The 17304-nt window shown below is 51.4% G+C and overlaps 1 protein-coding gene across 1 annotated transcript; it reads left to right on the top strand.

Moving 5' to 3' along the window:
- The first annotated feature begins 2839 nt into the window (after window positions 1-2839).
- Window positions 2840-16654, top strand: LOC144932321 (cyclic nucleotide-gated channel cone photoreceptor subunit alpha-like). Its single transcript, XM_078856261.1, has 13 exons — window positions 2840-2952; window positions 4218-4325; window positions 5715-5821; window positions 6706-6827; window positions 7221-7403; window positions 8101-8174; window positions 9304-9493; window positions 9901-10095; window positions 10259-10391; window positions 11539-11637; window positions 14065-14183; window positions 15733-15831; window positions 16111-16654. The coding sequence occupies exons 1-13, from the start codon at window positions 2840-2842 to the stop codon at window positions 16300-16302; spliced, it is 1734 nt and encodes a 577-aa protein (XP_078712387.1). The 3' UTR covers window positions 16303-16654.
- The last annotated feature ends 650 nt before the right edge of the window (window positions 16655-17304 follow it).

Raw genomic sequence — 17304 nt, 5'->3', positions numbered from 1 at the left:
ACACAGCGAACTGTGCCGTGAACCTTATCAAGGTAAGCCTCGCTGGGTCTCGACATGTTTTTGGAGGGATCTGCATTGGAATATTTGACCAATAATAATCATAAGTAGCACTTACGCCTGAAAAATGCGTACGATGAATAACATGTTAATTTAAAATAACAGCATTTTTTCTCACTGCCTGTGAAAGGAAGGGTATATTTTGCCCAACGGGCCTTCAAATATATTCACTGGGTTTCCAAATGAAATTACATTTCTGTAATCCATTTCTAATACATAAAGTGACTGATTCATAATTTATGTATTTGTCTGGCCGTGTGACTTGAGGCAAATCCTAAATACTGTAATTCTAGAAGGCCTAGCAAAGTCGAATATCTGCTTATATCTAGGGAAATTACAAATCTAATATTTTGCATTGATGGAAAAAGTATGATCCGGGGATTGATCGTGTTGACTCATAGGGCAAGTTTGCCCAAAAATGATGCGTTACTTTCTTATGCTGATCATCAATTAACCAAGTAAGTTGCCTTTTGTGGAGCGTGACGCTCAAAGCAATACGTATCAAGATAATCCCACTACCAGTTGAGAATAATAATGTATATCACCTACTGAGTACTACTGTACATGCATTCAAATTGTTTTAATGTGTGCTTATTTTGGGGTACATTTTTAAAGGAGGTATGGTTTGTTTATCTGCCTATATATTTCACAAGCACTTGTTATTTTAGTTCACTGTTACAAGGTGGCCAGGAGATGGATGCACGTAGCACAGATTCCAGCTTGACTTGCCCGAGCTCGACTTGAGCTGACATTCTGCCCTGACTTTTACTTGACCCAAAACCGACTTTCAATCGGACCTCTCCAGGTCTTAACTCAATGACCCGACTTCATCTGATCTAAAACAAGAATAACCTGAATTTATCTTGACCCGTTCCATATTGGCCTGAGCTAACGTGATCCCATGACGTGACCAGATTTCGCTCAACCGGACCTGACCTCAATTGACCCCCACTGTGACCTCACCTGCTTTCATTCTGACCCAGCCTAAATCAACCCTAACCTTACCTGACCTTGACCAGACCTGGCCCCTTATGAGAAATCCTCAGCGAACTCTAAAACATGTCCCTCTGTGTATCCCCCACTCACGACGCATGCGTGGGACAACAGGGACATGGGACGCAGCAGCAACAACAAACATATAGGTGACAGCAGCAGCAACAACAATAACAACAACAACAAAGGCGGCGACGACAACGACAAGGTCAATAAGGATGGGTGAGTCTGATGTGGGGGCGTGGCTGGCCAGTCTCAGTACAATGGTGTCTCTTCCCAGGTGTGGCCAGGTGCGCGTGTGTGTGCGCGCACGCGCGTGTGCTCAGGGGTGGGGAGCGGTGGTGTAGTGGTTAGCGCGCTGCGCTACAAACCCCTACGACCCGAGTTCGATTCCTGGTCACGGCCAACACACCAGTGAAGATTTTCTGAATCGGTCCCGGGCCTCCCCTGGGTCGACTCAGCCTCAAATGAATACATGTTGCGGAGTTTAAACATCCCCACTGGGGGGAGACACCTGCTCGTGTGCCGTACCGGCCTTCATAGGTGCTTGCTAACGACACTTGTCCCAAGTCTGTTGTGGCTATGGGTGGGTGTGGGGGTATTCGATCTTTGTCTTGTATCTGTCAGTCATTTCAGTCAAACCCATAGCACCTGGGTCTGTCCCGTGACCTGTCATTGGGCGTTCGACGTGGTGTAAAAGCGCACATAGCCTGGCACACGCTCCGCGGTGACTTCACCGCCACTTAGTAGCAAACGGCAGTGTTGCGTGTGCAACAGCTATCTCTGTTTAGTGAGTTCACCTAAGTCGTAGACGTAGACTTGGAGGCAACACATTTATTTAACTCCAACACACGGGGTAACTTCCCCTTAACAGAATAACAACCTGTGGTGGTGACCAGCAGGCTAACTGCACTAATTACAACGTAACGAGCTACTACGGAGCGGGACCAACAGCTCGGGTCCAGGTCCACGTGTTGGAGACTCGAAGAACGTAGAACGTTGACGAAGGTATCTTCCAGAATAAACAACCACCCTGGCCCCTCTCGGGACCCGGCTTATATGCTATGCGGCGTGGCTGGCTCCGCCCTTGGCCACGACCGACCACCTTCCAGAATCCTCGGGAAGGATCTGGATCCCCACCACGTGACCCCCTAGCCCCCACTTGGGGACCTTTTGTAGACTTAACCGGTCACGTGTCCTCTCGGGTCAACCAGAATGGCGTTTAGTAACCTCGTCCACGGCCGGCACTCCCACACCCTGTTCTGTAGGGGCTGGCACTGCACACCAAGCGTGGTGCCATCGAGCGCTATCGATCAGCGCTCACCGGCCCCTCTAGGGCTGGTACTATACACACACCACAGTGGTATCCGCGATGTCGCTACACCGCACGCCGTGCCTCTCTCGGGCCGGCGCGATGTTACTACATCTCTACACAGTTGTGTGTTTCAGGTGTGAGCTTCCAGGTGTGTAAGCAAGTGTCCACAAGTGTCTACAAATGACCAGATTTGAGAATCCAGATATCGGCTCGTCCACGTGAGCCCAGATGTAGTTGTGTGTCTGACCTTGATCGGAGTTCGCTGACAGCACTTGTCCCAAGGATATCTGTTGATATTTGCTTTGTGCCTACTCTTATGGCCAGGTTCAAGAGCTCAGATGTGAGTCTATGTCATAATATATATACACACACGTAGACTCAGGTGTTAAAGCGTGGATGTGTGATATCAGCTGTGAATCCAGGTTTTTCTAGCCCAAGTTGACTCTAGCCCACGACTGACCACTGCTTATGATGATGATGATGTGCGGTGCCCACGCCACACTCAGGGCTCCGGAGAAAGAAGAGGAACCCAAACACCCACCTCCACCGCCCCCTCCGCCACCTCCGCCCCCCAAAGAGACCCCCAGGTGAGTGCACGTACGCGTGTGTGTGCAGATGTGACTAAGCCTCAGCTGACTACTTGTACCTGGTGCTATGTGTCATCATTACCACCAGGAAGACAAAGGCGGCCGAGTGTGGTGCTGGCCAACCATTCCCTCGTGTACTGTGCCGGCCTTCGTAGGTGCTCGCGAACAGCACTTGCCCCCAAAAGTCTGTGAAGGCTGTAATGGTTGATGGTCTTGGTATGTCCGTGTTGTTGTTTTGTATTCACATACGTTCGTGTGTGGTGCAGTGGTTAGCGCGCTGCGCTGCAAACCCGGAGTCCCGAGTTCGGTTCCCGCTCAGGGCCAGCATGGCCAGTGACGATTTTCTGAAATGGTACTGGGCCTCCCATAAGTAGACTCAGCCTTAAGTGAGTAGAGTAGCCAGTGCTGTCTGCTGTATATACCTAAGAACTGTGGAGACAAAGGCGACCGGGCGCGGTGCTATCCACACCAACCCCTCATATCCCTTTCCGGATTCAATAGGTGATCGCTAAAAACATTTTCCCCAGCTCCGGTTGCCTGTGCAGGATATTTGGATGGGTCTTTGTATATTCGAGTGTATGTGTGGTGTGGTGCGCAAGTATTTATATGTGTCACGTGTTCATCCCTCCCTTGAACACTAATGGAAATGTGTTCATGCGTATGGCCCCATGAATCCCAAGTGACCCCCATCATGATCCCAAGTGTGTCCCCCGTGCCCTCCCGTGTTAACCCCATGCGAATCCATTTGACCCCACGTGACACATCATGTGTCAACCATGTGACCCCCCCCCCCCCATAAGACGCCACGTAATTTCACGTGAGCCCATTGTGGGCTCAGGCAGGACGCGTCGATTAGAAGGGGCGATGGTCGGAGGTCGAGACTACGGAGTGGCAGCCAAATGAGGGAATGCACCCGAGAGGGCGTCCACCACGAAGATGGGGAGATACAATAAGCTCCTGTTCTGGCGCTCGGTCGAATTAACATCGCAAGGGACCGTAAAATGAATGGGCGACGGTTTTGGGCAGCTCTTCATCCAGCAGTGGATTGTTCATGGCTGACGATGACACATCACATGACCACGTGATGTGTCATCATTAGTGTGTCATCATCAGTGCCCCCCAAACGACATCGCGTGACCCTCTCCCCCTCCCCACGCGCTCATGTATATTGCCGAACAAATTATCATGATTCCATGTGCACTTAATGTGACCCCCCCCCCTCATTGCCCCTGCGGGGGTCCCTTGTGCGCCCCCCTACCCTATAGTCCCCCGAAGGAGGCGTTTGTGCTGGACCCCTCGAGCACCCTCTACTACCACTGGCTGTGCGTGGTCTCCGTGCCGATCATGTACAACCTCCTCATGCTCGTGTGCCGGTAGGGTTGGTGGTGGTGGTGGTAACGATAATAATGACGACTGTTTGTGGTGGTCTTGGTGTTTTTGTTGTATTGGACGGTGGTGGTAGTCAAGGTGGTGGTTGTATTTGCAAAGGTTGAAGATGATGGTTTGTTGTGTTGATTGTGGTTATGTTTGTGGTTTTGGTGGTGGTGATGCTGGTGGTGGTCATGGCGGTAAAAGTGGTGATGATGTATTTGTCAGTGGTGACCATTGGAGGTGATGATGCTGGTAGTTATAGTAGCGGTGCATGCTGTGTTTTGTCAGTATGGGGTTTCAATGAAGAGCTGAATATATGTTTCACAGAATATGTGTTGGCATCAACATGACAGACAACATCTCCATACAATTATCTTCGACTACAACGCGCTCGTCCCAATGGCGCACATGCTTCTTCGTTCCAGCACCATACAAGTCACCGGTTGTTGCTTAAGCCATGACTGCACCACCGCTCTTACGGCCTCATGACTGTAGAACCAACTTCGGCGTAGCACTTATTTCAAAGGCCCGCACAGATGGGGAGTCAAAAGGGGCCTTGGTCTGGACTGTGTGCTGGATCAACCCATTTAAGTTTCCCACCAATTCCATCAATTGCACACACAGCATTGTAAGATTGCATTTGCTGTGCCGAAACACCACTCCCTTTTTCAAGGGTCCATGGCGTTTCTGATGAATATCAGTCTTTAATTTGTTATCCAACTTGTTACAATCGGAAGCACTGGTGACAGTGTCCATTGTCCCGTAATGCAGTTGTTATTGGACCCTGCATATCACAAACATCGTCATCATAACCTTTCTAGCAAAGGGTTGATATATTTTTTTCTTGACTGGAGAAACTGGCTGTGTCCTTTCAGTGGTCTGACACTCCCTGGCTCATAATGGATTCCAGTTTCATCGCCGTTTCAGGTTTAACGTGGGAATCTCAACCAATAAGATGTGACAAATGCAAAGCCTGTTTGCTTTATGGTTGTCCACAACGCATGGGGGCACACTTTAGAAATTCAACTTTGCTTTGAATTATTGAATGAAGTGTTCCCACACTTATCCCTGTGACCGCCAATGTGTGCTTGATTCCTACTCCACCTGTCAACCTCCAAACAACATTGTTTGGAAGTTAAAGTGCCCACTGGCACCATGCTGCTGTAGTCACAAACACACTCGCGTATTCACTGCAGCCGTTCCAACCCACACGTTTCTACGGTAAAATGCCTGCCATCTTGCAAGCAAAATCTGGAGAGAGAAAAAATGTCAACCCAGTACCAGGGGTCATGCCTCAATGACTATGCAGCTGTTAAAATAATCGCACTGACATAGGGAATCATTAAAAGTGTATTTATCCATTACCGTGTTGGTTGCTGTTGGTGGTGCAGGGCATGTTTCGATGAGATGCAGACTGAACACACCTACACCTGGATGACCCTGGATCTGCTGTCAGACCTGGTGTACCTCCTCGACACCTGGGTTCGCATCCGCACAGGTTATAGATGCCTCATCACGCCTCCTCACACTTCCTCAGCAACGCATCTCTTATCTCATTGTGCATTGTTACCCTCAACGCATCCATCACACTGCTTTACACCACACCTCATCATTCCTGATCACACCGCATTGTTACCCTCAACTCATTGCACCTCCTCACACCACCTCATACCCGTTCACACCTCACACGTGACTTTTGTTTTACGCGTACTTATCTTGAGCCCAACGTTGCAGCAGCCTTTTTTTTCATTAAGTTTTTCTTACACTTTCTGTACAGTTGCTCATTCCTGTTGACCATCACGATGACTTTGTGATCGCCAACTGTGAGTTGAATGTTTCCTTCATTTATATATTATGCCTTTGTTTATTCGATCCAGTTATCAGAAAACACCGGCCAGTGTTGCTGTAACACAAAAAGAAGGCCTCAATAATAATAAAAAACATTTAAATAATATATAAAAATAACGCATTACACGAGGTACTGGCATACTTATTAGGAGTGGAGTCACTCAAGGAGACACACTTTTGCCAACGTTATGCTCGTAAATGACTGCACTATAAATTCTACGTTTACAATGACTACCACTAAAAGGAACAACTACTCGAACAATCGCAACAACCACCACGCTGACATATATAACTACAAGAATGACACTAAACACCTCACACCTCCTAACACCTCATTCACGACCCACCGACACATTCAAACCCCATTGTACCTCCTGACTGATACATGACAGTGGTGGTGGTGGTGGCGAGATGTGATGATGGAGATACGGTATGTATGTACGGACGTGCAAGGGAAGGATAACAAACTACACACACACACAAGTGAGATCATGACGAGGTGTGGCGGTGATGGAGAGGTGTGGTGTTGTGCAGGGTTCCTGGACCAAGGTCTCCTCGTGCACGACTTGAAGCGCCTTCGACAAAACTACATGAAGACGCGGCTCTTCAAACTCGATATTATCTCCATCCTTCCCACCGACATCGCTTATATATGGGTACTCAACGGGGAGCGTAGGAGCAGTGGAGCGTGTGAGTTGAGTGCTGGGAGGGAGGATGCAGAGCTTTGAGTGACAAAGGGCATGTGGGATGATAGTGACTGATGGGGTGTTCGTAATGTGGAGTGTGACTGACTGAGAGTGATGTACAATTCTGGAGAGTTGCTAAAAGTTCGTAAATTTCTGGAGAGGTCCATGAAAGTGTCCAGAGCACTGGAAAGTGTGTCGATTTATGGAGGGTGCTGTATAGTTCTGGAGAGTTTGATAGTTTTTGAGGGCACTGGAGAGAATGTCGAGTATTTGAGAGTGCTGGAGAGTTTTGGGGTGAATGTAGAGTACTTGAGAGTGTTGGAGAGTTCTGGAGAGTGCCCGTGAAAATCTGTGCTGTCCCAGCTCGGCCCCAACTTCCCGGAGCTGCGCTATAACCGCGTGGTTCGCATCTACCGCATGTCCGAGTTCTTCCAGCGCACGGAGACGCGCACCAACTTCCCCAACCTCTTCCGCATTTCCAACCTCGTGCTCTACATCGTGGTGATCATCCACTGGAACGCGTGCATCTACTTCGCCATCTCCAAGGTCTCTCCGCGGTGGCGGTGTAGCTGTCAAATGATTGGTGTGCAGGCAGTGCAACTGCACTGGGGCCCCACTGGCTGGAGGGGCTTCGGTGCTGAGCTATCAAGAGAGTGGGGTGGGAAATTGCAACAGGGGGCCCCATTTAATTCCTTACACCAGGCCACACACCAACCACGCTACTCCGTTGGTCCCTGCAGCCCTGGAACTGGAGAGACAGGGGCACCTTTTACAGATGAGGGCGCCTGGGAGAGATGACGGAACGTGGGAGATAACGGGATTTCAGAAGAGGGGAACCTAGGAAATACATGGGGATCTTGGGGAGACTTGAAGGTCTGGGTGTCCCTGCAGAATTGAGAGAGAAAGGGATCTGAGATTGAGGGGATGTGGGAGACCAGGGGACAAGAGACTCGAGGACAAGTTGACCTACGAGGTTAGTGAGGGGATTTAGAAAATATGGTGCTCTGAGAGGCAGGGTTACCTGGATATCTGTGCCGCTCGGAGACCTGGGGAGTGAGGCAGCATTTGGAACAAGGGAACCTGAAGCTAAGCCTCTTCTACGTAGACTGTCCACTCCAGGACACTCGTCAATGACGATGATGACCATTATAGCGATGTTATCAATGATAATGATGAATATGATATTATTGACACCGATGATGAAGGGGATGTTGATGATGATGTTGTCATCTCTCGTGTGCAGGTTATCGGGTTTGGCTCTGATCAGTGGGTTTATCCAGATGTCAACATCCCTGAGTACTCTCATCTCATGCGCAAGTACGTACACAGCACACAAATGCAGATAGTTTACACACGTACATGCAACCTTATACTTACACATCATTCAGTTAAGACAGGAATGCAGGTATAGTGAGTTCAACTGAGTCGCATACGCACTTCTTGGAGGCAACACGTGTTAAACATTTATTATACCAACACACGGGGTTAACATGATAACAACCTATGGTGGTGAACCACCAGGCTAATTGCGCTAATTACTCTGTAACTAGCTACAACGGACCGGACCACAGCATGGGTCCGGGTCCACGTGTTGGTGACTCTTCAGGACGTAGAACGTAGACTTCTTCAGGATAACAACAGCAACGCCGAACCCCGGTCCCTCTGGGGACTCGGCTTATATCCGCTCTGGCCGTGGCTGGCTCCGCCCTTGGCCACGACCACCTTCCAGAATCCTCGAGCAGGATCTCGACCCGACACGTGACCACCCCTAGCCCCCACTTGAGGCCCCTGTGTAGACTTTACCAGTCACGTGTCCTCTGGGGTCAACCAGAGTGCCACGGCCTTTAGTAACCCCATTCCGTGACCGGCACCCTCACACCCGATCCTGTAGGGGTCGGCACTGCATGCTGAGCGTGGTGCCACTCAGCACTATCATTCAGCGCTCACCGAGCCCCTCTAGGGCCGGTACTACACCCACATATACGGGGTGTCCGCGATGTCAATACACCGCACGCCGTGCCCCTCTCGGGCCGGCATTACACAGTGACACCCACGATGTCACTACACAGGTATTATCAGCGCAGATTGAATATTTACCTGGGTTATGGCAACTAGAGTCACAACGATGCATCGATTGATATAATTGAACCAAACCATACGTGCATCGATTTGCTGACCAAATAATTGATTATTTAGCATGCGTAATTCATGCTAAAGCCAATAATATTGGACTGTTGTGTCAGTTCCCGAACTGGTACGGCACAGGGAGGAAAGCAATGCGCTGGAGACAGGACAATGTGGATAAAAAGTACGTGTTTCCCATGGTTACCCCTTCACCACGGTTACCCCGTTGCCATGGCGCAGGTACGTATTCAGCCAGTAGCAGTGTTACACATGTTACCCATGGTTACCTTATCACCACAGTAACCCCGTTGGCATGGCGCAGGTACGTGTTCAGCCTGTACTGGTCGACGCTAACGCTGACGACGATCGGGGAGACCCCGCCGCCGGCGCGCGACGAGGAGTTTGTGTTTGTGGTGTGCGACTTCCTCGTCGGGGTCCTCATCTTCGCCACCATCGTCGGCAACGTGGGCGCCATGATCTCCAACATGAACGCGGCACGCGCAGATTTCCAGGTCAGGGTTCCCACCCCCCCGCGTGGTTGTTCCTCGGTCAAGCGGCGGTGGAGGTGGTTGCTGGCCACGGGGTTGACGAGGCTACGGAAGTCCGCCTCGGATTGAAAGACGCACGGAGACACTCACAGAGACGGACACACGCACACACACAGAGACGTGGGACACAAATAGGCACGCGTGGAGTCACGTAAACATACGGATACACAAAAGACACGCAGTGAAGTACAGACATGTGCAGATGGGCAGAGACACATGGAGCAGTCGCGGTTCATGGCTCCATGGTTGAGGAGGCTGCAAAGTCCACCTCAGTGTGCGACATTAGACCCACGTCGATGGGGTGAAGCGCTGTATCTTCCCGTGTGCCGTTGTGTCTCCCCCGACGTGTGCCCCACCGGTCTGTTCATCAGACCCGCGTGGACGGGGTGAAGCGCTACATGCGTCTGCGGGGGGTGACGCGGTCCCTGCAGGAGCGCGTCGTCGCTTACTTCGACCACGTGTGGGCGTACGGCAAGGCGGGCGACGAGGCGGCCGTGCTCGCCTCTCTGCCCGTTCGGCTCCGCGCGGAGGTGGCCTCAAACGTGCACATGGAGACCATCAAGAAGGTGGGAAGGGGGGGGGGCAGGTGTCCACCTTAGCATGCCCACACTTATTTTCACGTGTATCTCTGTCAACACGCCCCAAGTGGTGCATCTTCGCATGTCCCCATGGGTGTGTCAACCCGCTCGTTCCCCCGTCTCTCCCCTTCGTGCCTCCGCGTGTCCGTAGGTGCGAATATTCGCGGACTGCGAGGCAGGGCTGCTCATTGAACTCGTTCTAAAGCTGAAGCCGCAGGTGTTTGGCCCCGGGGAGTACATCTGTCGCAAGGGAGACGTGGGGCGAGAGATGTACATCGTCAAAGGTGGGGGCTGGCTGACGGGGGTGGTCCATTATCACGTGTGTGTTCACACGTGCCTTGTGTGTATACACGTCTGTGGCGGTGGGGAAGTGGTTGGCGCACTGCGCTACGGGCCAGAGTTCGATTCCTGGCCATGGCTCACGTCAATGGTGAGTGAAATCTGAACTGGTCGTCCCCTGGGTCGACTCAGTCTTGAATGAGTACCTGGCGGCCAGGTGTGGAGCTGGCCGCACTGTCACCGCATGCCCCATGCCGGCCTGAATGGGGGCACACGAACAATGTTTGCCCCAACAGTCAGCTATACAGGCTACAAGGAGACCTTCATCTTTGTAGGCATGTTTGTTTACATTTTATTTGTTTAACCAGGTGGGTACTCGAGAGACCAGGACAGTCTAATTTGCAAGGGTTACCTGATATGTATGTGCTCATGTACATGTGCACGAGTGTGCGTTTAGTATGTGTACGCGTTTGTGTGTGCGTGCACATCAGTACACAAGTGTAGTGACATCGCAGGATGTCACTCCACCACTTTAACTTGGGTGTAGTACCGGCTCTAGAGGGGCTCGGTGAGCACTGATTGATAGCGCTGAGTGGCACCACGCTTGGCGTGCAGTGCCAGCCCTACAGGATAGGGTGTGGAAGTGCCGGCCGTAAGAAAGGGGTTACGAAAGGCCATGGCACTCTGGTTGATCCGAGAGGGCACGTGACCAGTAAAGTCTACACAGGGGCCCCAAGTGGGAGCTAGGGGTGGTCACGTGGTCCGGGTCGAGATCCTGCTCGAGGGTTCTGGAAGGTGGTCGTGGCTAAGGGTGGAGCCGGCCACGCCGCAGAGGATATAAGCCGGGTCCCCCAGAGGGGACGGCGTTGTTGTTCATCCTGAAGGAACCTTCGTCTACGTTCTACCGAGTCTGCAACACGTGGACCTGGACCCGAGCTCTGGTCCGATCCGTAGTAGCTCGTTACGGTGTAATTAGTGTAGTTAGCCTGGTGGTCACCACCATAGGTTGTTATTCTGTTAAGGGACAGTTACCCCGTGTGTTGGTGTTAATTAAATGTGTTGCCTCCAAGAGGCGACTCAGTTGAACCTACTACACAAGTATAATGCACAGACACACTATGTGCACGTTTGTGTGTATGTGTGTGTGCACAGACGGCCGTCTGGCTGTGGTATCAGATGATGGGCTCAAGCAGTTCGTGGTTCTGTCTTCAGGAAGCTACTTTGGAGAAATCAGCATCCTCAACATCAAGGGTGGATCTATCACTGCCATCATAGCATCAATACCATCATCGCCAACACCATCACTACTGTCACACCGCTACCATCACTACCAACAATCACTAACATCGCCATGAGCAGCGCCAGCATCACATCACCACCAGCAGGTCACTACCACTGTTATCGCCCTCAGGGACCATCGCTACCACCATCACCATCAGCAATGGGGGGACGCAAATGCAACTCGTGTGTGGTGCTGGCTAAGCCATCCCCCTTTAATTGTCGTGTCAGCCTTAATATGTGCTCGCGAACAGAACTTGCCCCAACGGCCTATACTGGCTATGCGGGGACCTTTGTCTATTTTGTTTATACGTATCAATGTATCCTCCTATGTCTAACAACATGTCAGGCATAACATTTGCATATATTTCATCTTACAGGGTCAAATTAGGGCTCATTCTTGCCGGAGGAAACCAAGGAACTGTGGTGATGATGATGATGAACTATGCATGACCTGTGCGATCTGTGCTCGTTTAAAAAAAACAGCTGAGATGCTGCGCTAAGAACACGATTACCCGAGTCTTGCCACAGCTAACATCAATGGCGACTGATATCTGAATCGGTTCTTTGTCTATCCACCCCATTCACCAACGCACATGGACAAGCATGTTGAAGTATGGTCACACAACCGCCATGAGCGACATGGCACGGAGAGGCTTTGACATCCGGCAGTGGATTTACGAATCATTGTTTTAATTAATCATACCGCCACCAGAGAGCAGCAGTGACCGGGCATGAGTGGGTAAATCCGACACGAACAGGCTCAGCTGGTGAGCGCATTGAGCTCAAACTGCCCTTTTGCCAGGACGACCACATCCCGAGACCGTCAGTAGTGGCAGCAGTTACAGGCAGAGGTCGCAAACGGGTTTTGATTCCTTACCCGTACCCGTACCCAGCCGCACCATGGTCGCAAACGGGTAGGGTACGGGTATTGGGTACCTGATTGCGACCTCTGGGATGAAGCCATGAAGCCATGTTGCAGGCGCGGGTGGGTTGATTCTAGGAACTTGAATTGTGAGAAGAGACAAGACGTTGGGAAATGAGTGACAAACAGTTATTCACCAGTGACTCACGGTCTACCCGTACCCGGCCGCACCAGGGTCGCAAACGAGTACCCGTACTCGGCCGGGTACGGGTAGCCGGGTATCGGGTAGGGTACGGGTATCGGGTACCCGATTGCTACCTCTGGTTACAGGACAACATTGCAGGGTGGGAATGTTCAAGCCAAGGTCACCCATGTGCATTTGCAATGCAGTCTTCATTTATTTGGAACTCCTGATGAGGTCAACAGTGGCAGGGTGGTGGAGGGCAACGTCTATGAAGGCTTCACATCACTCAAACAATGCAGCTTATTTTATGATTGCACACTATGAAACAAATCATTCTCACCGGGTTTGTGTGCTACCAACTTGTGTATGTTTGTGTAAGTACGAGTGGTGGAGCGGTGATTAGTGCACCTCGCTACGAACCCCCGTCACCAGAGTTCGATTCTCAACCATGGCTAATATCAGTGGTGATTATATCTAACCGGCCCTGGGCCTCCTCTTGGTCAACTCAGCCTTAAATGATTACTTTGTGCAGTGCGTACACAACAGGGAGATACAGGTGACTGGGTGTGGGGCTGGCCACACAGCCGTTCCGGCCTTCACAGTTGCTCACAAACAGCACTTGTCCCAACAGTATATTAAAGCTATACGGGTGGTCTTTGTCTTTTGTATGTATGTATATATTGAGACTGAGGCTTTTAGGGAGATCTATGTCTCTGTAGATGTATCAATGTTATGTTATTATTATCCCTGTTTACCCGGGAAAGCCTCGCTGAGTCTCGCAACTCTTTCTCAGGAGGGCCCTGTCACGTGTTCGCGGTTGGGGAAGAGGGGGGTCGATGATTGCTGCTGCGTGTTCCAATTGAGTCATTGGATGCGTGTGTGTGCGTGTGTGAATGTGTGTGTGCGCGTGTGTGCGTGCGTGTGTGTGTGCGCGTGTGTGTGAATTTGTGTGTGCATGTGTGTGTGTGCGTGTGTGTGCGTGTGTGCGCGTGTGTGTGTGCGTGTGTGAATGTGTGTGTGTGTGCGTGTGTGTGTGTTTCTGGGGAGCGGTAGTGCAATGGTTCGCGCGCTGCGCTACGGAACCGGCGACCCGAGTTTGATTCCTGCTCACGGCCAACAACACCGGTGACGATTATCTGAACCGGTCCTGGGCCTCCCCTAGGTCGACTCAGCCTCAATGAGTACCTGGTGTGGTGTGTAAGAACATCGCCACTGGGGAGACAAAGGCTGCCCGGACGTGGTGCTGGCCACCCACCCCCTCGTGTGCCGTGCCGGCCTTCATAGGTGCTCGCTAACAGCACTTGCCCCCAACAGTCAGCTCAGTCTCTCTGGGGGATCTTTGTCTTTGTAGGGAGTAAGTCTGGTAACCGGCGCACAGCAAACATCGTGAGCATTGGGTACTCGGACCTCTACTGCCTGTCCAAGGACGACCTCATGGAGGTGCTCACAGAGTACCCAGACGCCAAGCAGGTACTCACACACTCACACTCAGGGGCCGGCCATAAATGACGTCACGCACCTAGGGGGGGGGGGTCAGACATTTGTGACGATGTGTGACGAGGGGGGGGGGGGGGTGAAAAATGTGACGTCACATCAAAATGCGCAACTTTAAATAAATATAGACAACACGTTTTGCTTTATTAAATAGACTTTTTAATAAATGGTTTCTCCTACAACGTCAGAGTGCAGCGCCACATTAAATACGCACTACAATGACAATAGTTTAAAGCGATTTGAAGCATGTTTTTTTTTGGGGGGGGGGCAGAGCTTTGTGACGTCATATTTGAGGGGGGGGTCTGACTTTTTGTGACACCGTGTGACTAGGGGGGGGGGGGGGTCAAAAAGCGTCCAAACTCGCGTGACGTCATTTATGGACGGCCCCTTACAGGTATTTACACAGCTACTCTCACAGTGATGCTACCAGGTACCCTGTGCCGTGTGTGTGTGTGTACTGTGTCAGTGTGTACTTTGTGCAAGTACCGTGCGTTCCGTGTGCGTCTATTGCATGCGAGTGTGTGCGAGTACTTTCTTGTCGACTCAGCCTCAATAAAGTACCTGGTTCGGTGTGTAAACATCGCCACTGGGGAGACAAAGGCGGCTGGGCGTGGCGCTGGCCACCCACCCCTTCGTGTGCCGTGTTGGCATTCTAAAATGCTCGCTTACAGTACTTGCCCAAACAATCTGTTTAGGCTATACGGGGGATCTTTGTCTTTGTGCTCCCATGTACGTTCTGTGTATGTCATGATTGCACTGCGTGTGTGTATGTATGTCTGGTGGTGTGTATGTACACCTTTAATTCGCACGGTTGGCAACATACAGTGCGAAAAAAGTTAAAAATACACATGTGTAGTGACTGTGATTGTCACTGTGTGGTGCCGGGCTTACGAAGCCACAGCGGATAATGTGTTGGCATTATGTGTAGCCCGGTTACTGGGCGTAGTACCAGCCCTAGCGGGGCTTGGGTGAGCGCTGGTCAGCACCGCAAGCAGTGTGCGGCGCGGGCTCCCGTTACGTTGGGGCATGATGCGCTGGTTGACCTGCCGACACGTGACCGGATTATATTGGAGGGGGGCCACCGGTGGACGGGGGCCGCTGGGCGGTCACGTGGTATAAAAGAGCTCTCGGGAGCCTTGGGAAAGAGCTCGAGAGATCTAGAAGGTGGGCGGGGCGAGGGGCGGAGCCAGCCCCAGCCCAGGCCGATATAACGGAGGCCCCGTTATGGGCACGGGGTTCTTCGGGTTGCTGGTGATGAAGATCCACGTCGGGTTGAAGAAACCTCTAGCCACGCGGTCCGGGACCCAGTTTGTGGTCCGGACCGGGATAGCGAAATGTGTCTCGTTCTTAAGTGTAGGTTGTGTTATGTTATGTTGAGTTGGTGAAATAAATAGTGTTGCTCCCAAGACAACGTCTGCGACTCAGTTGGACTCGCTACATATGTACTGTGCGTGTACTTCGTATATCGACTGTGTAATTAGTGCACCGCAGAATGAACCGTGTCCTGTCTGTGTGTCCCGTGCAGGCCCTGGAGGAGAAGGGCAAAGCCATCCTCATGAAGGACGGCCTAATCGACGAGGAGTGCACCAATGTGGGGCCCGACCCCAAGACACTCGACCAGAAGGTACAGGATCGGGCGCGTTTGGGGGACGTGGAACACGGGGAGCACACGGTGGGCTATGGTAGGGTGGAGAGGGACACAAGGACATCATGATGAAAGGAGAAACGGGAAAAGCAAACCGAGGTACCATAGAGAGGAAATGGAGAACATAGGATGAGGACACCGTGCAGCCGGTCCTGGACAGTGCGTCTCTGTGTGTCTCCGCGTGTGTCTCCCGCTCGTCCCTCCCTCGCATGTGTGTCCCCTGTCCTGTCTGTCCCCCCATCGCATGTCTCGTGACAGGTGTCCCGCCTGGAGACGCTGCTGGACGGGGTGCACACGCGACTGGCACGCCTCCTGGCGCAGCAGGGCTCGAGTGTGGCATCGACGCGCGCCCGCCTCACCTCGCTGGAGACGGCCGTGTACGGGATCGTCTCCTCCCTGGGCAGCGCGACTCCCACGATCCTCACCATCACCGCACCGCCCGAGGAGTGACGGACCTCGCCATCGGAGTCGCTGACCTTATCCCGGGCGGCGATGTCGACGAATTATCCTCAGTGGTGGCAGGGACGGTGGCAACGGCGGCAGCGGCGGCAGGAGCGTCAGTAACAGCAACATCATTAGCGCGTGCAACATCACGGACGGCAGCATCACCAGTTGAAGCATTACTATCAACATCAGAGGCAACGTCATCAGCAAGCGGCATCACGGCAGAATGGCCGGCAACATCTGACATCACCAGCATCACCAGCAAGCATCGGCAGCAGCATCAGCAGTAGCAGCACTAGCAAATGAAAGTGCGACATCACAAACATCACCAAAAATACCGGCAACTTCACCTATATTATTGTCAATATCACTAACATCACAATTAGCATCGTCGCTCGTGAAATTATAAGTGCTATCATCGGCAACATCTCTAGGAGTATCGCCGTTAGCATTTAATAAGGAACGTGACAAATATATCCGGCATCAATGATATCAGCAACAACATCACAAACATAATTGGTGGCATAATCATCATCGTCATAATCATCTCATCTCCTACAAATTCAACTGCTTAAGCACCAGCATTCAGGGCTGGATTCAGGGATGGGGGTGAATTTTGGACATTTGCCCAGGGCCCAAAACTCAAGAGTGGTCCACACACGCAAAAAAAACCCATTAATGTTATCATTAAAAAAGTAGGACAGCTTACTCACATTATCATGTTAATTGAATTAAAATGAAGAATATGAAATGAATTAATTGCTGTGCTTAATATTTTTTTCTACCTTCAGTTTTCTCCATCTGACCTGAATTCACCCCATTTGACCTAGATTCACCATTGTAAGGGTAGGGTGCGAGGGGGTAGGCGGTAGATTTTTTTACTCTGGTGTCCCAAGAGCAAAGGTACCTCGATCTAGCTCTGTCAGCACCAATATCACCTTAGCCACCAGTATCCACATCATCATCATTAACATTACAAACATCACCAGCGTCATCACCGACAAAACA

The sequence above is a fragment of the Lampetra fluviatilis genome, chromosome 5, assembly GCF_964198595.1.
Source record: "Lampetra fluviatilis chromosome 5, kcLamFluv1.1, whole genome shotgun sequence".
Classification (NCBI taxonomy): domain Eukaryota; kingdom Metazoa; phylum Chordata; class Hyperoartia; order Petromyzontiformes; family Petromyzontidae; genus Lampetra; species Lampetra fluviatilis.
This window is presented reverse-complemented; position numbering and strand designations above follow the sequence as displayed.